Raw genomic sequence first — 26,670 nt, forward strand, 5'->3', positions numbered from 1 at the left:
AGGCGTGGCAGTGCTCAGGGGTTGGAGAGGAGAGAAGCACCCAGAGGACAGGGGTGGGGGGAATCAAGTCGGCGGGAGGTGTAGAGGGATAAGCTTGAGGAAAAGGAGCAGATTGAGGAAAGCCAGCAGGTCAGAGAGGATCCGCGTGGGGGACAGGAGGCACGTATGGAAGACACGATGGAGTGCATGGTGCTCGAAGATTTGGAAGGACTTATAGAATTCGGGGCGGGGGGCGGGGGGCGGGGGGTGGCGCAGGCCGGGGTGGCCGAGCGGTTCTAGGCGCTACAGTCTGGAACCGCGCGACCGCTATGGTCGCAGGTTCGAATCCTGCCTCGGGCATGGGTATGTGTGATGTCATTATGTCAGTCAGGTTTAAGTAGTTCTAAGTTCTAGGGGACTGATGACCTCAGAAGTTAAGTCCCATAGTGGTCAGAGCCATTTGAACCATTTTTGGTTGGGGAGGGGGGGGGGGGCGAAGATCGAAGAATAGCACAACAGAGGATGGGTCGGATCAAGGATTTGTAGCGGGCACCCTGTACCGCTACTTATTTCCTCTTAACTCGCAAATAGAGCGAAGGAAAAAGGACTGTCTGTATGAATGTGTGAAATTATATGAATGTGTGGTGTCTGTTCTTCAGGACATGTCCAAACGACGGACACCACACATTCACATAATTTGATAGGCGTTGCTGGGCAATTAAGCCACCTTCTTCACTGCAGCGGCACGAATACGTCCGACCTCCTGTGGGAATCTCGGAAGAGCGAATATGGCGGAAATAGGCAGAGGCTGGAGATAGGTGGCGCCCGATGGGGGGAGTTTGGATCGGCTGTGAGGCGAGCTGAGGTAGAACGAACAGTTCCGATAAGGCTGTGTCCCGGATCGCGCAGTGGTTACCATGCGTGCCTACTAAGCACTCGATGACTTGAGTATGAGCAGTTGAGTTCGAAGTACATGTCAGAAGTTGGAATTGGAAAGTATACTGACGTGTAGTGGCAACGAAGAGCGAAGACGATCTGTACCTGCACTTTTCCCTTACGTCTCAGCAGGAAACACAATGCTATTCGTAAAATACCAGTGTGTCTGAGAAGACAGATGAGTTCAAGTGAAAATGATGTGATTATTGAATCATGTGAACGATAAAGGAGTCATAACACTTAATCGACCTAAAGCATTAAATTCTCTTAATTTATCTATGATACGAAAAATACTTCCAATTATGAAAAATTGAGAGAAAGAGAAGAGCTTAGTGATAATGAAAGGAACAGGTGAAAAGGCATTTTGTGCTGGAGGTGACGTAAGAGCTGTAACTGAAGCTGGTATAAAAGGTACAAACCTGGGAAGGGACTTCTTTCGTGAAGAATACACACTTAAGTCTCTTATTGGCACATATAATATACCCTATGTAGCATTTATAGATGGCATAACGATGGGTGGAGCCGTGGGACTTTCAGTCCATGGTCACTTTCGTGTAGCTACAGAAAGAACTCTTTTTGCGATGCCAGAAACTGCAATTGGATTATTTCCCGATGTGGGTGGCAGTTACTTTCTTCCTCGATTAGGTGGTAAGTTGGGTTTGTATCTTGCATTTACAGGATATAGACTGAAAGGGTCGACAGAAGCGTCCGATCCCACGCGTCGGCTTTGACCCGTGACGTAAGGGTGTTGTCGTGTGTGACGTCATGACAACGCGGAGTTTGGTTTGAGTGTGGCTGTCTCCAGTTCTGTTTTATCTTATTTTATTTACTTTTGTGATCTGTCCGCTCTATCTCGTGAGATTTTTTTTTTAATTTAAAAACACTTATTACTTATTTTAATTATCTGTTTCCTCCAATTTCTGTTTTAGTTTATTATATTTATCTTTCTGATCTGTTCGTTCTATCTCGTGAGATTTTTTTTTAAAAAGACAAAAAACACTAATCAGCTACTGAAGCATCTTTATCTTCTATGGGTTGCAGGGGTTACGACCCCTGGGGAGGTGGGTGGGTATTCATGCATGGCTGTCTTCACTTACAGGTTGTAGCTACGCAAGGCGTCTAAATTTGTTTATATTTAGTTTCCCCCCCCCCCCACCCAAAACACCCCATTTCCCGCGCTTGTCCCGTTAGTGTCATTAGGCTTCTTGTGGAAAGTGTGTGTTTGTTTTTGTTTCCGCCATATTTGTGACGTCATGGGTCAAAGCAGACGGGCGGGATCGGACGCTTGCGTATTTCCGACTGAAAGGACTAGATGTTTTGAAGGCATGCATTGCAACTCATTTCGGTGATTCTGGTAAACTTGGTGACTTGCTGGATTCACTTTTAAAGTGTCCAGGCGCTCAGAATGCAGTAGAGGAGGTATTAAATAAGTTTTCAAAATCCAGCACATCAAAGACATCTGAATTTAGTCTTACGCCATACATGTCAATAATAGATTCCTGCTTCTCAGCACTAACAGTGGAGGAGATATTAGAAAGGTTAAGAGTTGAAGATTCAGAGTGGTCTAAATAATATGTCTCCAACTTCATTAAAAGTTACAAAAAAAAAAAAAAAAAACAACTAGAAGAAGGAGAAGGCAAAAGTTTATTGGATTGTCTGAAGATGGAGTACAGACTTGCTGTTCATGCATGTGAGGGTCACGACTTCTATGAAGGAGTAAAAGCATTATTGATAGACAACGGACGAAAACCTAACCGGAAACCAAAGCACTTTGTCAGAAGTTACAGATGAATTTGTAGAAGCACAGTTCGCTCCATTATCCCCAGGTGAAGAATTGGAACTGTAAGATGTACAACATGTGTTTCACTGGTGTGCTTATCTAAATGCAAATAACTGCAAGTTACTGGGGGCAAAAATGGGAACAGAAAATAAATGGTAACTTGCCATATTGCTGTGAGTGCCTCTGAAGAAATTTGTGTTGGCTTATTGTATGCATTTTATGTATGTCAAAATAAATATATATTTTTATTTTTTTAACCCTTTGTTGCCTGACGGTACTTAAAAGTACCATAAGTTTTGACTCTCATTATTTTCTTGTGGTGCAGTTTCGTGATCTGAGAGCCTGTCGGTACGTATCAGTAACTCTGCTCTACTGTTTCATAGATGTTATTGTGCAATACATAGACCTCCGTGGCGGTCAGAGTTTGAAATTGATTTTCGCGCGCTGCTGTGAAAACAGAAGATTTTATGTGCTTGTTTCCATGGTGTTGCCTGAATTTGTGTGCAATTTATTGAAACTTCCGTTGAGTTTTCCATTGTACGTACTTACCTTCTTTGTTTTTTGTAGTACTTTGAAGCATTATGTTACAAGTGAATGAAATAAAGTGGAAAATATAAAGCGGACTTATTAGTACCGTCAGGTTGTGCGAACACTTTATTGTAGCAACAATGTATTACCTCTCATTAGTTGTTCTGTCCACTTTTTCCCACACAGAAATCCGTAAATACATTTGCCTGTGGAACAATTAGAACAAACATGAAAGGTTTGCCAGCGAATTTACCTAAAGAAATATGTCTAAAGCGTGGGGAATCAAATCACAGAGAGTCATCTTTAGACCTAACAGTATTTCGATGGAGGGACAATAAAGTAGCGTATTTTGCGTCAAACTTCCAAGGCACTGAACAGAGCGTAGTGTCAAGAAAACAGAAAGATGGAACTACACTCCTGGAAATTGAAATAAGAACACCGTGAATTCATTGTCCCAGGAAGGGGAAACTTTATTGACACATTCCTGGGGTCAGATACATCACATGATCACACTGACAGAACCACAGGCACATAGACACAGGCAACAGAGCATGCACAATGTCGGCACTAGTACAGTGTATATCCACCTTTCGCAGCAATGCAGGCTGCTATTCTCCCATGGAGACGATCGTAGAGATGCTGGATGTAGTCCTGTGGAACGGCTTGCCATGCCATTTCCACCTGGCGCCTCAGTTGGACCAGCGTTCGTGCTGGACGTGCAGACCGCGTGAGACGACGCTTCATCCAGTCCCAAACATGCTCAATGGGGGACAGATCCGGAGATCTTGCTGGCCAGGGTAGTTGACTTACACCTTCTAGAGCACGTTGGGTGGCACGGGATACATGCGGACGTGCATTGTCCTGTTGGAACAGCAAGTTCCCTTGCCGGTCTAGGAATGGTAGAACGATGGGTTCGATGACGGTTTGGATGTACCGTGCACTATTCAGTGTCCCCTCGACGATCACCAGTGGTGTACGGCCAGTGTAAGAGATCGCTCCCCACACCATGATGCCGGGTGTTGGCCCTGTGTGCCTCGGTCGTATGCAGTCCTGATTGTGGCGCTCACCTGCACGGCGCCAAACACGCATACGACCATCATTGGCACCAAGGCAGAAGCGACTCTCATCGCTGAAGACGACACGTCTCCATTCGTCCCTCCATTCACGCCTGTCGCGACACCACTGGAGGCGGGCTGCACGATGTTGGGGCGTGAGTGGAAGACGGCCTAACGGTGTGCGGGACCGTAGCCCAGCTTCATGGAGACGGTTGCGAATGGTCCTCGCCGATACCCCAGGAGCAACAGTGTCCCTAATTTGCTGGGAAGTGGCGGTGCGGTCCCCTACAGCACTGCGTAGGATCCTACTGTCTTGGCGTGCATCCGTGCGTCGCTGCGGTCCGGTCCCAGGTCGACGGGCACGTGCACCTTCCGCCGACCACTGGCGACAACATCGATGTACTGTGGAGACCTCACGCCCCACGTGTTGAGCAATTCGGCGGTACGTCCACCCGGCCTCCCGCATGCCCACTATACGCCCTCGCTCAAAGTCCGTCAACTGCACATACGGTTCACGTCCACGCTGTCGCGGCATGCTACCAGTGTTAAAGACTGCGATGGAGCTCCGTATGCCACGGCAAACTGGCTGACACTGACGGCGGCGGTGCACAAATGCTGCGCAGCTAGCGCCATTCGACGGCCAACACCGCGGTTCCTGGTGTGTCCGCTGTGCCGTGCGTGTGATCATTGCTTGTACAGCCCTCTCGCAGTGTCCGGAGCAAGTATGGTGGGTCTGACACACCGGTGTCAATGTGTTCTTTTTTCCATTTCCAGGAGTGTAGTATGACTATACCATGTCCAGTTGTTGTATGTGATTACAATAAAAACATGGGTGGTGTGGATCATGCAGACAGATTACATTCAACTTAAGGTCTTGACAAGCGATCAAAGAAATGGTGGCACCGTCTCTTCTGGGGAGCAATAGAAATAGCTTTTGTCAATGCTTACGTCATTTTCAGTGATCTACATGGGGCACTGCCACTGCTGCAATTCAGGCGTGCTGTGGCACTATGGCTAATGGGTGAATAGCAAGTGCCAAATCAAGAAAAGAGGAACTCTGGTGAAGATGAAATAACTCCCCCAAAGAGAACGAAAGATAATTTTTCTGTTCCTAAGGATGTACGTCTTGGCAACCGATGAAACCATTTTGTAGTGTTCAGTTGTAAAAGAGGACGACGCGAAATGTGTGCGAAAAATAAAATTCAGTCGAGACCACATTCACATTGTAGTACATGTAAAGCGTATTTGTGCTGCAATGAAAAAAAGAACTGTTTCCTACAATTTCATGAGGTACCAGTAAATATGTGGTATGTATATACTGCCAAAAATGTATAGCTGAGTTACTATGTATTGTGAAGTTGCTCTAGAAGGTAAATTTACGCGAAATTTAAAAAAAAAATTCAGAAATATCATATTTCTGTTAATTAATTTTCTAATGTAAAAATATTTAATATTTATATGGAATAACGTACAAGTTATAAAAATTGGAGCATTTTTCTGCTCATGTTGTGATTCTGTCCATGGAGTCTGATGGTACTTCTGAGTACCAGGAATGAAAAAAGTTGTAAAAAATAAAATAAAATTTTACAAAAAATCCTACCGTCATTTGAGGCTACAATAGCATAAATTCTGCAAAGAAAATGTTAAAAAGTAAATTTTTTCTTATGTCAGGAAACAAAGGGTTAAGGGCGAAAAAAAACTAAGCAGGAGATTCCAGGTTCGAATCTCGGTCCGGTACAGATTTTCCTGATTCCGCTCGAACTCGTGATCTTCGCCTCTCTCAGCCAAGTGCTCTGTCAGCAAAGGTCCCAAGTTCGAGTTTCAGTCCGGCACACAGTTTAAAACTGCCAGGAAGTTTCATACCAGTGCACACTCCACAACAGAATGAAAAGATTTCGCACAGCGTCCTCTACAAGTGAACCACTCTACAGCTACATGGATGCCCTGCAAATCACATTTAAGTGCCACGCAGAGGGTTCATCGAACCACCTTCACAATTGTCTATTATTCCAATCTCGTATAGCGCGCTGAAAGAATGAACACCTATACCTTTCCGTACGAGCTCTAATTTCTCTTATTTTATCATGGTGATCGTTCCTCCCTATGTAGGTCGGTGTCAACAAAATATTTTCGCATTCGGAGGAAAAAGTTGCTGATTCGAATTTCGTGAGAAGATTCCATCGCAACGAAAAACGCCTTTCTTTTATTGATTTCCAGCCCAAATTCTGCATCATTTCTGTGACACTCTCTCCCATATTTCGCGATAATACAAAATGTGCTGCCTTTCTTTGACCTTTTTCGATGTACTCCGCCAGTCCTATCTGGTAAGGATCCCACACCGCGCAACAGTATTCTAGAAGAGGACGGACAAACGTAGTGTAGGCAGTCTCCTTAGTAGGTCTGTTACATTTTCTAACTGTTCTGCCAATAAAACGCAGCCTTTGCTTAGCCTTCCCCACAACATTCTCTATGTGTTATTTCCAATTTAAATTGTTCGTAATTGTAATACCTAGGTATCTCGTTGAATCTACGGCTTTTAGATTAGACTGATTTATCGTGTAACCGAACTTTAACGAGCTCCTTTTAGCACTCATGTGGATGACCTCTTACGTTTCGTTATTTAGGGTCAGCTGCCACTTTTAGCACCATTCAAATATTTTTTTCTAAATCGTTTGCAGTTTGCTTTGATCTTCTGATGACTTTATTAGTCATAAACGACAGCGTCATCTGCAAACAACCGAAGACGGCTGCTCAGATTGTCTGCAAAATCGGTTATATAGATAGGAACAGCAAAGGGACTATAACACTGCCTTGGGGAAAGCCTGAAATCACTTCTGTTGTACTCGATGACTTCCCGTCAATTACTACGAACTGTGACCGCTCTGACAGGAAATCGCAAATCCAGTCACATAACTAAGACGATATTCCATAAGCACGCAATTTCACTACGAGCCGCTTGTGTGGTACAGTGTCAAAAGCCTTCTGTTCCAAAATTCCCCCAATAACCCAAAGTCGACCACAAGCCTTCCCTATCGCAGTTCTCATATGCCCATTCCACCGCGTATCGCTTTGCAACATTACCCCCAGATATTTAAATGACTTAATTGTGTCAACCAGGACAGTAGTAATAATCTATCCGAACATAAAACGTTTGTTCTTCCTACTGGTCCGGAGTAACTTACATTTGGCCATATTTAGGGCTAGCTGCCATTCATCACACCGACTGCAAATGTTGTCTAAGTTGTCTTGTACCTACCTACAGATACTCAACTTTGTCACCTTACCGTACACCACGGCATCATCAGCAAGCAACCACAGATTTATGTGCACCCTGTTTGCGAGATCATATATGTATACAGGGTGAGTCACTAACTATTGCCACCTAGAATAAATCCGGACGTACGATAGTGGCTGAAAAGTTTGTGGGACAAATGTTGCATGGGACAACGGGGGCTGTAATATGAGTTCGGTTTTTTGTTGCTCGGTGGGGTCGCGTCAGAGATATGAAGGTCAACTTTGTTTTTTTAAATGGGATGCTGTAGTTTGGTACTTATTTACTGATAGCGGCTATCGAGACGAATCCAAGGATGTGTAACAGTAGGGTCTTTGTAGGTCAACGAAGGTCAAAAAGGTGGCATGAACGTCCATTTCCAGAAGGTGTTCGAAGTGGTTACCATTGATGTCAATGCAGAGCTGCAATCTTCTTTTCATGGATTGAGTGGTATTCCTTATCAGTTCGGCACTTATCAAAGCACATGCTCTGACAGTTCTCTCTCATATATCGTGCAAATAGTGTTGGTTGTTTGGGGAAGGAGACCAGACAGCGTGGTCATCGGTCTCATCGGATTAGGGAAGGATGGGGAAGGACGTCGGCCGTGCCCTTTCAGAGGAACCATTCCGGCATTTGCCTGGAATGATTTAGGGAAACCACGGAAAACCTAAATCAGGATGGCCGGACGCGGGATTGAACCGTCGTCCTCCCGAATGCGAGTCCAGTGTCTAACTACTGCGACACCTCGCTCGGTGTGCAAATAGTGAATATTCGCCGGATACGTCGTATCCATCTAACGTGCCATTGCCATGTAAACACCATGCGACGGTTTCGCAGTACAACACCAATATTACCGGCAAGCGAATGTGAATTATGTATTCCTTCGAAAAACAAGTCGATACACTTCTCGTTTACGGAGAATACCAACGAAATTCAGGGAGAGCTAGAGACTTATACGCTGAAAGATATCCTCAACGTACTCACCCTACACGTCGTACATTTAATTATGTCTACGATAAATTGAGAACAACTGGATCTTTAACGCATCGGAAACATATCCGGCAAAGGAAAGTCACTAACGAGGAAACGGAAATTGGTAGTCTTTCCACTGTGGTTCGAGATCCTTGTGTTAGTTCACGCCAAATCGCAAGGCAGTCTGTCATGAGCCGGAGTAGAATTGTCCGTGTTCTGCATCGCCATAAATATCATCCTCACCACATCAGTGTCCAACAAGAATTAACTGGTACGGATTGTATGCGTCGCACTGAATTCTGCCGATGGGCTCAACTTCAGATTCAGAGGGATGACACATTTATTAATTTTATTTTATTTGCTGACGAGGCTACATTCACGAACCATCGAAATGTTAATTTGCATAACATGCTTTGTTGGGCAACTGAAATCCATGTTGGCTGCGACAAGTTGCACATCAAAATCCGTGGTCGGTGAATGTATCGTGTGGGATTCTGGAGGACAGAATTAGACGTCCCTATTTCATCGTGTGGTGTCAACACGATGGGTGTCCAGTACATTTTTCGCTGGTGACCAGAAACGAGTTTGTAGGACAATTCCCATGTCGTTGGATTGGACGCGGAGGAGATGTGTCGTGGCCAGCTCGTTCGCCAGACTTGACGCCTCTGGATTTTTTCTTGTGGGGATTCGTAAAAGACATTGTTTATAAAAACGTTCCAACTACACCTGAAGATATGCCAGAGAGAATTTTCAGAGCATGGGCTTCGATAAGTGCCGATGTGAAAAGGAATACCACTCAATCCATGATAAGAAGAATGCAGCACTGCATTGGTACCAATGGTGATCACTTCTAACACCTTATGTAAATGGACGTTCATGCCACGTTTGTTACCTTCGTTGACCTTCAAAGACCTCACAGAACCTTGGATTCGTCTCGATAGCCGTTATCAGAAAATAAGTACCAAACTACAGCATCCCATTTAAAAAAACAAAGTTCATTTTCATATCTCTGACGCGATCCCACCTAGCAACAAAAAACGTCATATTACGGCTCCCCTTGTGCCATGCAACATTTGTCCCACAAACCGAACGCTTTAGTCGATCTTAACGATCGACATTACATACAGAAGGACATCATTAAAATGACGAACGTTGTAAATATCACTCTCTAACTTTACTTGTTTGAAAGATATAGTATAAATTATCAGTATTTCCAGTTACGCGTCAGATCATCATTTTCTCCACACAACAGACACTGACCGATGACAGTATGACACCTTATTGAATCATTAGGTAACAGAATATTTGTTGTAAGGTTTCGTGCATAATAGTTACTTTTGTTCTTTATTTATTTGCCAGAAAGCACATTGGTGCAAGGCTACTGGCCGTGACATTCAAAGTTAAGAAGGAAATTGTATTGGTTTTGTGTAAAAGAACTGAGCGTTTATTATGTAATGGATATTATTGTTACTTTATCTAGAACGTGAAAGTGGTCAAGCTTTGATTATTTAAATATGTTAAAATGTAGAATAAGCTGTAGCCAATCAGACGGACGGCTTCAGGAAAGGGAACTGGACTAGTCAGTTGAGAGAAGAGGTTCGGCGCACAGGAAACGCGGCCGGGAACGGGCAGAGGGACAGTGCTGGTGGAGACGCGAAAGCCGACAGTTCGGCTGGAGACACCAAAGTGGACAGTTCCCGTTGAGACGCGACACCGGGCAGTTAGGATGTGAAACGACTTAGAAAATTTCGCGTTGTGTGGTATCACGGGGCTAAGTCTCTGAGCGGTGAGCAGCCGCGCGCTTGGTGTAAAATCTAACTTTTCGCGTAGATTGCGAATGATGGAACTGTGTCAAATGGAAATGCGCTCGAGTTTGGTTCAAATTGGTTCAAATGCCTCTGAGCACTATGCGACTTAACGTCTGAGGTCATCAGTCGCCTAGAACTGAGAACTAATTAAACCTAACTAACCTAAGGACATCACACACATCCATGCCCGAGGCAGGATTCGAACCTGCGACCGTTGCGGTCGCTCGGTTCCAGACTGTAGCGCCCAGAACCGCACGGCCGCTCCGACCGGCGCTCGAGTTTAACAGTAGCTCTAAATACGAGCACTTTTGCTTTCTCAATGAACAATATTCTAACCAGATCGTAACTGTGTGGCCTTCATCATTTATTTGTCATTAATTTACACTACTGGCCATTAAAACTGCTACACCACGAAGATGACGGGCTACAGACGCGAAATTTAACCGACAGGAAGAAGATGCTGTGATACGAAAATGATTAGCTTTTCAGAGCATTCACACAAGGTTGGCTCCGGTGGCGACTCCTACAACGTGCTGACATGAGGAAAGTGTCCAACCGATTTATCATACATAAACAGCAGTTGACCGGCGTTGCCTGGTGAAACGTTGTTGTGATGCCTCGTGTGAGGAGGAGAAATGCGTACCATCACGTTTCCGACTTTGATAAAGGTCCTATTGTATCCTATCGCGATTGCGGTTTGTCATATCGCGACATTGCTGCTCGCGTTGCTCGAGATCCAATGACTGTTAGCAGAATACGGAATCGGTGGGTTCAGGAGGGTAATACGGAACGCCGTGCTGGATCCCAACGGCCTCGTATCACTAGCAGTCGAGATGACAGGCATCTTATCCGCACGGCTGTAACGGATCGTGCAGCCACGTCTCGATCCTGAGCCAACAGATGGGGACGTTTGCAAGACAACAACCATCTGCACGAACAGTTCGACGACGTTTGCAGCAGCATGGACTATCAGCTCGGAGACCACGGCTGCAGTTACCCTTGACGCTGCATCACAGACAGGAGCGCCTGCGATGGTGTACTCGACGACGAACCTGGGTGCACGAATGGCAAAACGTCCTTTTTTCAGATGAATTCAGGTTCTGTTTACAGCATCATGAAGGTCGCATCCGTGTTTGGCGACATTGCGGTGAACGCACATTGGAAGCGTGTATTCGTCATCGCCACACTGTCGTATCACCCGGCGTGATGGTATGGGGTGCCACTGGTTACACGTCTCGGCCACCTCTTGTTCGCATTGACGGCACTTTGAACAGTGGACGTTACATTTCAGATGTGTTACGACCCGTGGTTCTACCCTTCATTCAATCCCTGCAAAACCCTACATTTCAGCAGGATAATGCACGACCGCATATTTCATGTCCTGTACGCTCGTTTCTGGATACAGAAAAAGTTTCACTTCTGCCCTGGCCAGCACATTTGCCAGATTTCTCACCAACTGAAAACGTCTGGTGAATGGTGGCCGAGCAACCGGCTCGTCACAATACGCCAGTCACTACTCTTGATATACTGTGGTATCGTGTTGAAGCTGCATGGGCAGCTGTACCTGTACACGCCATCCAAGCTCTGTTTGACTCAATGCCCAGGCGCATCAAGGGCTTTGTTACGGCCAGAGGCGGTTGTTCTGGGTACTTATTTCTCAGGACCTATGCACCCAAATTGCGAGAAAATGTAATCACATGTCAGTTCTAGGATAATATATTTGTCCAATGAACACACGTTTATCATCTGCATTTCTTCTTGGTGTAACAATTTTAATGGCCAGTAGTGTAGTTCCCGATAGTATTATTACTGTTATTATGTGCTATGTTAACTTTATATTTCGCAAACTTGTCATCAGGCACACAATTTAACTAAAGGGTCACAAGTGTCTAGTTTAGGGCGTGTAATGCGCCACTTGCAGTTCAACCCCTAGACGAGTTTGAGCCGAGACATTTCGACGAAGAGGAATCGCAAGTGAGCCCGAACATCTCTGGGATGTTAGCTCGCAATTGGTATCCCACCAGGTCCAGTGACCCATTCCGTTGAGAGCGATTTGAGTTTCTTTTCCATCCATCAGACTTGTCATTTCGCAGCTCGTTACGTCACTCTCGATTATCTGTTAAAGTGCGCGTCATTTATGACGGCGGCCGAGTTTAGGTTCGTTCTGCGCATCTGACGTCACAAAACACAGTCAGCCAATCAACAGAGAACGACGTTGCCAGAGCTCGACTGCAGTACAGAGCACGGACGAGTGTCTTCAGTTTTAGAAACGTTCAGTCATTAATAAAGTAATTGGACAAAAGCAATGTCTTGATAGCAGACTTTCTTTTATAGAAAGTTTGGAAAAAGCATACTTTATACCAATTGCTTCATATCCTATTAATTAATTAAACCAAACAAGCAATAAAATGTAGACTGGCAATGGCAAGGAAAGCGTTTCTGAAGAAGAGAAATTTGTTAACAACGAATATAGATTTAAGTGTCAGGAAGTCGTTTCTGAAAGTATTTGTATGGAGTGTAGCCAAGTATGGAAGTGAGTCATGGAGAATAAATAGTCTGGGCAAGAAGAGAATAGAAGCTTTCGAAATGTGGTGCTACAGAAGAATGTTGAAGATTAGGTGGGTAGAACATTTAACTTATGAGGAGGTATTGAATAGGATTCGGGAGAAGAGAAGTTTGTGGCACAACTTGACTAGAAGAAGGGATCGATTGGTAGGACATGTCCTGAGGCATCAAGAGATCATAAATTTAGCGTTGGAGGGCAGCGTGGAGGGTAAAAATCGTAGATGGAGACCAAGAGATGAATACACTAAGCATATTGAGAAGGATGTAGGTTGCAGTAGGTACTGGGAGATGAAGGAGCTTGCACAGGATAGATTAGCATGGAGCTGCATCAAACCAGTCTCAGGACTGAAGACCACAACAGCAACATAGGGCTGTTATCGTGCAGAGCATACCTGGGTACGGCAGGCGCCTCAGCGGTGGGGTCTACTTCGTCGACTGGTGCAGGTGGCGGCTCAGGCGTGGTCGTGGTCGTGGTGGTGGTGGTGGTGGTGCTGGGCTGTGTGGTCGGGGCGGCCGTGATGGGGGTGGTCGAGTGCTGCCGGCGTATGTGCGGTCCGCGCCCCCTCGTGGGTCTGGTCGACGCCTCCTCCGGCTCGGGCTCGGCCGTGGTCGTGGTCGTGCTGGTCGTGGTGGTGGTCGACGAGTGCCCCCTGGGTCGGTAGCGCCCGTGGGTCTGGGGCGCCGCGGCCGGCTCGCCGTTCTCTTCGGGGGTCACCCCCAGGAAGCGCACGGGCCCGGCGGGCAGCCGCTGTGGGAAGCTGGGGGCGGACTCCTCGCCCCCCGCGGGCGCTGCACCGCCCCCACCGTGGTGCGTGCGGAACGAGGAGCTGTCGACGAGCTCGAGGCTGGGGCGGCGGACGGCGGGCGACTGCTGGGGGGCGGAGGTGCGCGCCGGGAAGCGCGTGGAGGCGGGCAGTCGCTCCTCGGGCACCGGCTCGCCCTCTGGGGGCGGCGCGGGGGCGGCGGCGGCGTCTGAGTCCGCCTCCGGGCGGCCCAGCGTGCGGCCGCGGAACCTGCGCACAGTGCAAAGAAAGTAAGCGTTTGACGTCCCGTCGACATAGAGGTCATAGGAGCACGAGCTCGGAATGTCTCAAGGACGAGGAAGCAAATCGGTCGTGATCTTTTCAGTGGAACCGTCCTTGTGTTTATTTACTATTAAAATCAGTCTTGATCACGATTTGTGTATCAAGGTGACCGGTTTCGACCACTACTGTGGTCATCTTCAGACCTACAAGTTGTATACAAAGCTTTTAAGTAGAGGGCTGCATACATTGAAAAAAGCACATAAAGTTATAAAGCTATAGAACGATGAATTACCATTGTTCCTGTATCATTTCCAATAAAACGCAGTCTTTGGTTAGCCTTCCCCACAACATTTTCTGTGTGTTGCTTCCAATTTGAGTTGTTCGTAATAGTAATACGTAGGTATTTAGTTGAATTTACGACTTTCAGATTTGACTGATTTATCGTGTAACCGAAGTTTAACGAGTTCCTTTTAGCACTCATGTGGATGACCTTACACTTTCCGTCATTTAAGGTCAACTGCCACTTTTCGCACCATTCAGATATCTTTTCTAAATCGTTTTGCAGTTTGTTTGGACCTTCTGACGACTTTATGAGTCGATAAACGACAGCGTCATCTGCAAACAAACGAAGACGGCTGCTCAGATTGTCTGCAAAATCGGTTATATAGATAGGAACAGCAAAGGGCCTATAAGACTACCTTCGGGAACGCCAGAAATCACTTCCGTTTTACTCGATGACTCTCCGTCAATTACAACGAACTGTGACCTCTCTGACAGGAAATCACAGATCCAGTCACATAACTGAGACGATATTCCATAAGCACGCAATTTCACTACGAGCCGCTTGTGTGGTACAGTGTGAAAAGCCTTCCGGAAATCCAGAAATACGGAATAGATCTGAAATCCCTTGTCAATAGCACTCAGCACTGCATGTGAATAAAGAGCTAGTTGTGTTTCACAAAAACGATGTTTTCTAAACCCATGTTGACTATGTGTCAATGGACAGTTATCTTCGAGGTAGTTCATAATGTTCGAACACAATATATGTTCCAAAATCTTGCTGCATATCGACGTTAAGGATATGGGCCTGTAACTTAGTGGATTACTCCTACTACCTTTCTTGAATACTGGTGCGACCTGTTCAACTTTCCAGTCTTTGGGCACGGATCTTTCGTCGAGCGAACGATTGTATAGTGCATCAGCATACTGCGAAAGGAACCTAATTCGTATACAGTCTGAACCAGAAAACTTTCTTTTATTAAGTGATCTAAGTTGCGTCACAACTCCGAGGATATTTACTTCTACGTTACTCTTGTCGGCAGCTGTTCTCTATTCGAGTTCTGGAATATTTAATTCGTATTCTTATGTGAACGGCACGACGAAAAAACGGGCGCCGATATTTTTTCGTGCAGGCTCTGATTTTCTTTACTGTATTATGACGATCGTTTCTCCTTAGGTAGACAGACGTCAACGAAATATTTTCGCATTCGGTGGAGAAAGTTGGTGATTGAAATTTCGTGAGAAGATTCCGCCGCAACGAGAAACGCCTTTGTTTTAACGACATCCACTCCAAATGAGGTATCATGTCCGTGATACGCTCTCTCCTATTTCTCGATAATACGAAACGTGCTGCTCTTCTTCGGACTTTGTCCGTATACTAAGTAAATCCTATATTTACGATCCTACAGCGCAAAGCAGTATTCAAAATGAGGACGGACAAGCACAATTTTGGCAGTCTCTGTACTTAGATCTGTTGCATCTTCTATGTGCTCGGCATCATAAAACAATCTTCGGTTCGCCTTCCCTTTAACATTTCCTATGTGATGTTTCCAATTTAGTTTGGTCGTAATTGTAATTCATAGTTATTTAGTTGAATTTACGGCCTTTAGAGTTTATTGATTTATCGTGTAACTGAAATTTAGCGAATTCCATTTAGCACATTTGTATGGCCTCACATTTTCCATTATTTCGGATGAATTCCCGATTTTCGCACCGTATCCACGTCTTTCCTAAATAGTTTTGCAGTTGAGTTTGATGTTCTGATGGCTTTACTAGACGATAAATGACAGCATCTTCTGCAAACAACCTAAGACGGCTGCTCAAATTGTCCTCTAAATTGATAAGCAAGAGCAGAGGGCCTATCACACCGTCTTGGGGAACGCCAGGAATCACTTCTCTTTTACTCAGGGACTTCCCGTCAGTTACCACGATCTGTGATTTCTCTGACAGGAAATCATGAATTCAGTCGTATCTCAGACACTATTCCATAAGCACGAATTTCACTACAAGTCGCTTACGGTGTCTGAAGCGCCAAAGAAACTGGTATAGGTATGCCCAATACAGATATATGTAAACAGGCAGAATACGGCGCTGCGGTCGGCAACGCCTATATCAGACAACAAGTGACTGGCACAGTTATTAGATCGGTTACTGCTGCTACACTGGCAGGCTACCAAGATTTAAGTGAGTTTGAACGTGGTGCCATAGTCGGCGCACGAGCGATGGGATACAGCATCTCCGAGGTAGCGAGGAAGTGGGGATTTTCCTGTGCGATTATTTCACGAGTGTACCGTGAATATCAGGAATCCGGTAAAACATGAAATCTCCGACATCGCTGCGGCCGGAAAAAGATCTAGCTCGAGAGGGACCAACAACGTCTGAAGATAATCGTTCAACGTGACAGAAGTGCAACCCCTCAGGAAATTGCTGCAGATTTCAATGCTGGGCCATCAACAAGTGTCAGCGTGCGAATCATTCAAAGAAACATAATCGATATGAAACTTCCTGGCAGATTAAACTGTGTGGCCGACCGAGACTCGAACTCTGGACCTTTGCCTTTCGCGGGCAAGTGCTCTACCAACTGAGCTACCGAAGCAAGACTTACGGCCGGCACCCACAGCTTTACTTCTGCCAGTACCTCGTCTCCTACCTTCCAAACTTTACAGAAGCTCTCCTGCGAACCAAGCAGAACTAGCACTCCTGAAAGAAAGGATATTGTGGAGACATGGCTTAGCCACAGCCTGAGGGATGTTAATCCGCCAGGAAGTTTTATATCAGCGCACACTCCGCTGCAGAGTGAAAATCTCATTCTGGAAACATCCCCCAGGCTGTGGCTAAGCCATGTCTCCGCAATATCCTTTCTTTCAGCAGTGCTAGTTCTGCTTGGTTCGCAGGAGAGCTTCTGTAAAGTTTGGAAGGTAGGAGACGAGGTACTGGCAGAAGTAAAGCTGTGGGTACCGGGCGTGAGTCGTGCTTCGGTAGCTCAGTTGGTAGAGCACTTGCCCGCGAAAGGCAAAGGTCCCGAGTTCGAGTCTCGGTCGGGCACACAGTTTTAATCTGCCAGGAAGTTTCATATCAGCGCACACTCCGCTGCAGAGTGAAAATCTCATTCTATAATCGATATGGGCTTTCGGAGCCGAAGATACACTCGTGTACCCTTGATGACTGCACGACGCAAAGCTTTATTCCTCACCTGGGCTTGTCAGCACCGACATTGGATCGTTGATGACTGGAAACATGTTGTCTGGTCGGACGAGCCTCATTTCAAATTGTTTCGAGTGGGAGGACATGTACGGGTATAGAGACAGCCTCGTGAATTCATGGACCGTGCAAGTCAGCAGTGGTCTGTTCGAGCTAGTGGAGGCTCTGTAATGGTGGGGGGCGTGCAGCTGGAGTACTATGGATCCCCTGATACGTCTAGATACGATTCTGACAGGTGAGACGTACGTAAGCATTCTGTGTGATCACATGCATCCATTCATGTCCATTGTGTATTCCGACGGACTTGGGAAATTCCCGTAGGACAGTACGACACCCCACACGTCCAGAATTGCTACAGAATGGCTCCTGGAATACTCTTCTGAGTTTGAACACTTCCGTTGACCACCAAAGTCTCCAGGCAGGAACATTATTGAGCATAACTGGGATGCCTTGCAACTTGCCGCTCAGAAGAGACCTCCAACACGTCGTACTCTTTCAGATTTATGGACAGGCCTGCAGGATTCATGGTGTCAGTTCCCTCCAGCACTACTTCAGACATTTGTCGAGCCCATGCCAGGTCGTGTTGCGGCACTTCTCCATGCTCGCGGGGACCCTGCTTGATATTAGGCAGGTATACCAGTTTCTTTGACTCTTCAGTGTAGAAACATGGAATCAATTTTAAGTCCTTTGTCGATAGCACTCAACACTTCGCGTTATTAAACAGCTGTGTTTCACAAGAACGATATTTTCTAAAGTCGTGTTGACTGAGTCAATAGACCGTTCTATTCGAGGCACCTCATTGAACACAAAATAATTCCACAATCCTGTTGCATACTGACCTTAATGATATGGCCTGCAATTTAGTGGATTACTTGTACGGAGTTTTTTATTTGCGTTTGCTGTGTAGTGGCCATTTGGCGACCCTGCCAGGAGAGGAATCTGCAGTACATACCTCCTGGGTGGCGGAAGGACTTCGTTGGCCTCCGGTGCGTTGCCGTTGTTGTTGTTGCTGCTGCTGGGGGCCTTGTCCCTGGCGGCACCCCTGTCCAGAGAGGTGTAGCGCCGGCGCCCGGAGCTGGCCTTCACTGACAGGTCATCTGCAGACGAAGACTCCTCCTCTACTGGCGCCGACGACTGGCCACGGCTGCGGGTGCGGGTGCGGGTCCTGTGTAAGGCAGGAACAGACCATGGCTTCAGTCGTCACCAATTCTCACCAGTTTCCTCCCACCTGTACCTGAGTGGCCGATGGGCTGACAAAGAGACAGAGACAGACAGAGAGAGAGAGAGAGAAGGAGAGAGAGAGAGAGAGACAGGGAGACCGGAGCGTGCCGAAAAGTAATGCCTCCGAATTTCTTTTGTGTTCTCAAAACCGGTTGAGTTATTACTTGTTCCTATTAATTGGTCGGCTTTCCCACTTTGCTAGCGCCAGTTGCAACCATCTGGCTTTTAGATGAGGCCCAAATTGTAGCGAGTCGTGTGTAAGGTAACTACACAGGTCAGCTAGCACATTTTGACCATAGATCTATAATCAACATAAAGCCGCCGAGGCGAGGAATGACCGCTAGTCAGACACAAGCACAGCGCATGTAACTTCGCTGATTGTGCTGTACCTGTATAGAGTTGGGAGGCGCGCTGTCTATCAGAGTTTGAGCGCGGGTAGTGATGGCCCGGAGGCTCCACACGAGCATTTCGGATATTGCACGACTTGCTGTGGCCAGTCCCTTCAACACGTGGCGAAACCACGTGCAGACGTCATGGCCTTGGATGACCACCCCTCATTACAGACGTCGGACGTCATAGGTTGGACAGACTGGTAAAACAGGACAGGCGGCGAACTGTGGCGGAACTAACGTTAGACTTTAATGCTGGGCAGAGACCTTTGGAGAAAAGAGAACCACTTGTATGAATATCAAGGGCTCAGATTGAAACCCAGTTTTAAGCAAAGAAGGGAAAGCAGAAAGGTGGTTCAAAAATGGTTCAAATGGCTCTCAGCACTATGGGACTTAACATCTGAGGTCATCAGTCCCCTAGAACTTAGAACTACTTAAACCTAACTAACCTAAGGACATCACACACATCCATGCCCGAGGCAGGATTCGAACCTTTGACCGTAGCGGTCACGCGGTTCCAGACTGACGCGCCTAGAACCGCTTGGCCACACCGGCCGGCGCAGAAAGGTGGAAGGAGTATATAGAGGGACTATACAAGAGCGATGTTCTTGAGAACAATATTATGGAAATGGAAGAGGATGTAGATGAAGATGAAATGGGATAGAGCACTGAAAGACCTGAGTCGAAACAAGGCCCCAGGAGTAGACGACATTCCATTAGAACTACTGGCAGCCTTGGGAGAGCCAGTCCTGACAAAACTCCACCATCTGGTGAGCAAGATGTATGAGACAGGCGAAATACCCGCAGACTTCAAGAAGAATATAATAATTCCAATCCCAAAGAAAGCAGGTGTTGACAGATGTGGAAATTACCGAACTATCAGTATAATAAGTCACGGCTGCAAAATACTAACGCGAATTCTGTACAGACGAATGGAAAAACTGATAGAAGCCTACCTAGGGGAAGATCAGTTTGGATTCCGTAGAAATATGGGAATACGTGAGGCAATACTGACCCTACAACTTATCTTAGAAGCTAGATTAAGAAAACGCAACCTACGTTTCTAGAATTTGTAGACGTGGAGAAAGCTTTTGACAATGTTGACTGGAATAATCTCTTTCAAATTCTGAAGGTGGCAGGGGTAAAATACAGGGAGCGAAAGGCTATTTACAATTTTTTCACAAACCAGATGGGAGTCATAAGAGACGAGGGACATGAAAGGGAAGGAGTGGTTGGGAAGGGAGTGAGACAGGGTTGTAGCCTCTCTCCGATGTTATTCAATCTGTATATTGAGCAAGCAGTAAAGGAGAGAAAAGAAGAATTCGGAGTAGGTTTTAAAATCCATGGAGAAGAAATAAATACTTTGAGGTTCCCCGATGACATTGTAATTCTGTCAGAGACAGCAAAGGGCTTAGAAGAGCAGTTGAACGGAATGGACAGTGTCTTGAAAGGAGGGTATAAGATGAACATCAACAAAAGCAAAACGACGATAATGGAATGTGGTCGAATTAAGTCGGGTGATGCTGAGGGAATTAGATTAGGAAATGAGATACTTAAAGTAGTAAAGGAGTTTTGCTATTTGGGGAGCAAAATAACTGATGATGGTCGAAGTAGAGAAGATATAAAATGTAGACTGGCAATGGCAAGGCAAGCGTTTCTGAAGAAGAGAAATTTGTTAACAACGAGTATAGTTTCAGTGTCAGGAAATCTTTTGTGTGTAGTGTAGCCATGTATGTAAGTGAATCGGTACAAGTATGTCTGATTACACAGCACACCGAAGACACCTAACGATGGGCATCAGCAGCTGCCGACTGTGCAAGTGCCAATGTTAACATCACTACATTGGCAACTACGAGTGAAATCGGCACCTGACAATCACCAATGGACGTTGGGGCGTGGCCGAGCGGCTCTAGGCGCTTCAGCCTGGAACCGCGAGACTGCTACGGTCGCAGGTTCGAATCCTGCCTCGGGCATGGGTGTGTGTGATGTCATTAGGTTAGTTAGGTTTAAGCAGTTCTAAGTCTAGGGGACTGATGACCTCCGATGTTAAGTCCCATAGTGCTCAGAGCCATTTGAACCATTTTTTTGACGTTGGGGCATTGACAGAGCGTTGCACGGCCTGATGAATCCCGATACCTTCTTCATCAATACAGGGTGTAACAAAAAGAATCATCGAGCGTGGGGGGCACAGTGGCTAGCACACTGGACTCGCATTCGGGAGGACGACGGTTCAATCCCGCGTCCGGCCATCCTGATATAGGTTTCCCGTGATTTCCCTAAATGGCTCCAGGCAAATGCCGGGATGGTTCCTTTGAAAGGGCACGGCCGACTTCCTTCCCCGTCCTTCCCTAATCCGATGAGACCGATGACCTCGCTGTCTGGTCTCCTCCCCCAAACAATCCAATCCGAAAAGAATCATCAGATTTTGCACGTCTATATTTCTGAAACTAATAAACATATACAATGAATTTTGTTTTTTGATGAACTTGAAACTCAAAAAGTTTTTTTTCGTGTCTTTTCATAGGTGTTCAGTATGCTCCTATTGAGATCCACAGCATATGACAGTGCGGTATTCATAGTGTTCCCACACTACAGCGGACATAACTCGAGTTACAGCTTCCACATCTGCTGTTATGCGATGTCGCAGCTCATTCATTGTTGTTGGTAACGGAGGGACATAAACAAAGTCTTTTATGAATCCCCACAAGAAATAATCACCTAGTCAGGTCCGGTGACCTCAGAGTCCAATAATTATTGGATTATTGGATTATAATTATTACATTATAATGTAAGGCTGCATCTTATGGTCCAGTGCGACCGATAAATCGTTCAGTAATCTATCAGTTTAAAAATTCCCACACTTCCAGATGGCAGTGTGGCGGTGCCCCATCCTGTTGGTAAATTAAGTCGTTCGAATCAGTCTCCAACTCTGAGAAAAGGAATTTCTCAAGCATATTGCGATATGTGCCTCCGGTCACAGTGTTCTCTGCAAAGAAAAATGGGCCATACACCTTTTCCCGTGAAATTCTCTAACAGTCCTACCTGGCAAGGGCCCCAGTTTGATGAACACTACTCAAAAATCAATCGAACAAGAGCCATCTTCCCTGGATGTATTACATATCCTTAAGATTCTTCCCATGACTCCATCTTCCATCCGATTTTCCTACTAATTTGTTTATTTGTTCATTCCGCATAGGTTCAAATGGCTCTGAGCACTATGGGACTTAACATCTGAGGTCATCAGTCCCATAGAACTACTTAAACCTAACTAACCTAAGGACATCACACACATCCATGCCCGAGACAGGATTCGAACCTGCGACTGTAGCAGTCGCGCGGTTCCGGACTGTAGCGCCTAGAACCGCTCGGCCACCGCGGCCGGCTCATTCCGCATAGGGTCGCTGTGGGTAGTTACCCCTGGATATGTTACAGTAGATATTGTTTCCAGAAGTTTGTCATCAATAGCGTAGTTGTACATCAGTGAAGTTCTTTCCTACGTCTTTTCTATATCTTACATGTATTTGCGGTCGGGGTCACCTGGCAGAGCTAGCAACATTCATTAAACCTGTGCAGGTCATTCTGTAACTCGACACTGTCTTCTGGCATTGCTGCCTTTTTATAGACAACTGCAACGTCTGCTAACAGTCTTAAAGAGCTCCCGACGGTTTCTGCTAGATATTTATATGCATTCTAAACAGTAACAGTCCTACCACACTGCCTTGGCGTACGCCGGTAATTAGGTTTCACATCTGCCGATTGTTTTCCCTTAACAGTAGCATACTGAGTACTTTCTGCAAGAAAGTCCCGAATCGAATCACAGATCTGGTCCGATATTCGTTAAGCTCGTATTTTTTTTTTTTTTTACTAAACTGCTGCATCAAATGCCTTCCTGAAAGTCAAGGAATACCTCATCAACATGAGCACCGTTGTCTACAGCACTGTGGATCTCATGTAGCAACAGACCTAGCTGAGTTTCCAAAGATCCATCTTAATTCTTATAGATTCCCGCTCTCTCAAAAACGGCACAATAAATGACCATAAAACACGATCCGGAATTCTCGAGCAGATAGACCTCAACTATACAGGCAAAGGTCGACAATTTTGTGCATCTGTCCTGCGGCCCTTCTCGAAAATGGAAATGACCTGCGCTCTTTTTCCAGTCACTACCTGAGTTGCTCCAGTGACGTACGACAAACTTCTGCTAGCAGGGGAGCAAGTTCTTTGACATAGTCTTTGTAGAATGTTACTAGAATCTCATCTCGTTCTGATGCCTTTCCAAAACCAAGCGATTGTAGTTGCTTTATTCCGCAATCGGTGATCACAGTATGTGCCATTTCGACGTTGATTGAAAGAAGGGACCGTATTACGATCCTCCGGGGTGAAACAATCGAGGAAGACCGAATTCACGATTTCGGCCTTCTCCCTGGTACCTTCCGCATTGGTGCCTGCATCGTCCATGAGGGAATAGATGATATGGAGCCGCTTAGTGATTTTACATTACAGCAAAACCTCCTAGACTTTTAGTCACAGCCGCGCGGGATTAGCCGAGCGGTGTTAGGCGCTGCAGTCACGGACTGGGCGGCTGGTCCCGGCGGATGTTCGAGTCCTCCCTCGGGCATGGGTGTATATGTTCGTCCTTAGTAGGCTAAGCAGTGTGTGAGCTTAAGGGACTGATCACCTTAGCAGATAAGTCCCGTAAGATTTCACACATATTTGAACATTTTTTAAAGATAAAGAACAGTTTAATAAAAGTGTTGTTGTTATAAACTGTGAATGTTGTTTACATGTCCCGGCCCTCCCGCTCAACAGCAATTGGCTGATAAGGGTGAATTGACCGCCACAGAAATAACACCACTTTGTCTGAATGACGTCAAATTGCAACAGAATACAGGGTGATTCAAAAAGAATACCACAACTTTAGGAATTTAAAACTCTGCAACGACAAAAGGCAGAGCTAAGCACCATCTGTCGGCGAATTAAGGGAGCTATAAAGTTTCATTTAGTTGTACATTTGTTCGCTTGAGGCGCTGCTGACTAGGCGTCAGCGTCAGTTGATGCTAAGATGGCGACCGCTCAACAGAAAGCTTTTTGTGTTATTGAGTACGGCAGAAGTGAATCGACGACAGTTGTTCAGCGTGCATTTCGAACGAAGTATGGTGTTAAACCTCCTGATAGGTGGTGTATTAAACGTTGGTATAAACAGTTTGCAGAGAATGGGTGTTTGTGCAAAGGGAAAAGTTCTGGACGGCCGAGAACGAGTGATGAAAATGTAGCACGCATCCAGCAAGCATTTGTTCGCAGCCCAGGAAAATCGACTCGCAGAGCTAGCAGAGAGCTGCAAATTCCACAATCAACTGTATGGAGAGTCCTACGAAAAAGGTTAGTTATGAAACCTTATCCGTAACTACCTGAACGTCAACTACCCGAGGCGATGGATCGGCCGCTAGGCAGCCCGTGACAGAGCACTTCATTACTGGCCTCCAAGAAGCCCTGACCTTACCCACTGCGATTTTTTCTTATGGGGGTATGTTAAGGATATGGTGTTTCGGCCACCTCTCCCAGCCACCATTGATGATTTGAAACGAGAAATAACAGCAGCTATCCAAACTGTTACGCCTGATATGCTACAGAGTGTGTGGAACGAGTTGGAGTATCGGGTTGATATTGCTCGAGTTTCTGGAGGGGGCCGTATTGAACATCTCTGAAGTTGTTTTTGATTAAAAAAAAATCTTTTTAAATGCTCTTTGTAATAATGTATAACAGAAGGTTATATTATGTTTCTTTCATTAAATACACATTTTTAAAGTTGTGGTATTCTTTTCGAATCACCCTGTATTATCAGAGAAGGGGGAAACGTATGGCAGAAGAAGAAAATAGTGCGAAAATTGGTCAATAGAAGGCGCTGTATGTGTCAGAATACGCAAATGGAAACACTTGTCATGCACTCGACCCATTCAAGTTGGTATAAACACGCCTGGTACACGGCATTTCCTCCTTTCGCGTCTGCGACGTTCGACACGGCTGTCTGAATGCAGGATCGCGCTCTGCTTGTAAAGCGAGAACGATGACTGTGCACACGTCGCTCTGCAGAAGTTCCGGACACTGAAGTTTTGGCCGGCTGCGGTGGCCGTGCGGTTCTGGCGCTGCAGTCCGGAACCGCGGGACTGCTACGGTCGCAGGTTCGAATCCTGCTTCGGGCATGGATGTGTGTGATGTCCTTAGGTTAGTTAGGTTTAAGTAGTTCTAAGTTCTAGGGGACTTATGACCTAAGATGTTGAGTCCCATAGTGCTCAGAGCCATTTGAACCATTTTTTTGAAGTTTTGAGAAAAGGTGTTGGTCCGATGACTGCCGGGGGCCGGAGAAAATGATTTGGAGATTCGAAAAGACAGGTTCTTTTCGTGAGCAACCAGGTAGAGGGAGGAAACGAAATCATTCGACTTCAGTGGAAGCAGTCGACACAGCAATACAGGAGGATATGAGTGGTGGTCTGCAAACGTGTGGTGCACGGAGAATTGTTGGAGCATTGGACATACCCGTGAGCACGGTGCGTAAAATTCTACAAAACATCCTTCTTCGCTATCCGTTCAAAATTACTGATGTGCACGAGTTGCTTCCAGTTGACCTGTCAGCAAAAGATACCTTTGCTTCAGAATTTCTTGCTCTCACGGAAGTGGACAATGATTGGTCATGGAAGATTCTGTGGACACACGAAGCCCACTTCCATGTGACAGGATATGTCAGTACACAGAATTGTCCGACATGGGCAACGGAAAACCCATACGCAACTCAATCAGTACCACTTCATCCTGAAAAGGCTGTAATAGGTACATGATTAAGGAATTTGTTGCTAGCGCAGTCGAGCAGATGTAACTTCGATGGACTGCTCACGCGCTGCCTGCGATATGTAAGCTGTAAGAGAATCTCAGACCAGAGAGCAGTGTTGTCAGCAGCAGGAACTGTGTAGCAGTAGGAGTTTGCGGTAGCTAGCAGTCTGGTGTATCGAGTTGGCTGGGCCGGTCGTGTGGAGCGATGGCGGTGCCCGAGCGAGGCAGTATAAGGTAAAAGCAGCCTCGCGCATATGTAGTATTCTTATATCAAGTCCCATGTAAATGTTTTAGAAAGAAATCTCTTGATAATAATCTTTCTTATAAAATTTAACTTTTCACAATCGTTCATCTCAATTTGAAGAATTTACTAATTTCTCCAATCCATGGTAATCCTGATTATTGTAAAGACACATCAGTTGTTTCTTTTTATACATGACAGATCTATCGGCCAACATTGCACTGGGCTGCGCCAGAAAAATTTCTTATAGGAGCAGATATATACGCGTTATCCGGCGACCTTATTGAGGTAAGAATTTTCATTTTTATTCAGAATGATGTTTCAGGGCCATGACGCAGCGGTGCTGACGTCCAGAATCTACCAGTTTAAATTCACAGTCATTATTGAAAGCTCATAAGTGAGCGAGGTTAGTCAAGTGTAACCTCCCCACAAAACAATTCCTAAACCTCCCAACAGTAAAAAATATAATTATATAATTCACATTCAGTGTAACTGCCCAACAGATAAATTCCATATCCTACTAATAATACAATGTGACTAACCTCGCTCACTTATGACCTTTCAATAATGACTGTGAATTTAAACTGGTAGATTC

The 26,670-nt window shown here is 45.8% G+C and overlaps 1 protein-coding gene across 1 annotated transcript in view; it reads right to left on the bottom strand.

Moving 5' to 3' along the window:
• The window catches only part of LOC126427409 (uncharacterized), a 284,724-nt gene that overhangs the window by 53,194 nt on the left and 204,860 nt on the right, over positions 1 to 26,670 (bottom strand). The window contains exons 7-8 of the mRNA XM_050089779.1: positions 18,352 to 18,564; positions 13,287 to 13,907 (exon numbers count right to left, since the gene is read on the bottom strand). Coding sequence (XP_049945736.1) covers positions 13,287 to 13,907; positions 18,352 to 18,564 — 834 coding nt within the window. The remainder of the gene's footprint in view (positions 1 to 13,286; positions 13,908 to 18,351; positions 18,565 to 26,670) is intronic.

Source organism: Schistocerca serialis, chromosome 11 (genome assembly GCF_023864345.2).
Source record: "Schistocerca serialis cubense isolate TAMUIC-IGC-003099 chromosome 11, iqSchSeri2.2, whole genome shotgun sequence".
NCBI classification, from domain to species: domain Eukaryota; kingdom Metazoa; phylum Arthropoda; class Insecta; order Orthoptera; family Acrididae; genus Schistocerca; species Schistocerca serialis.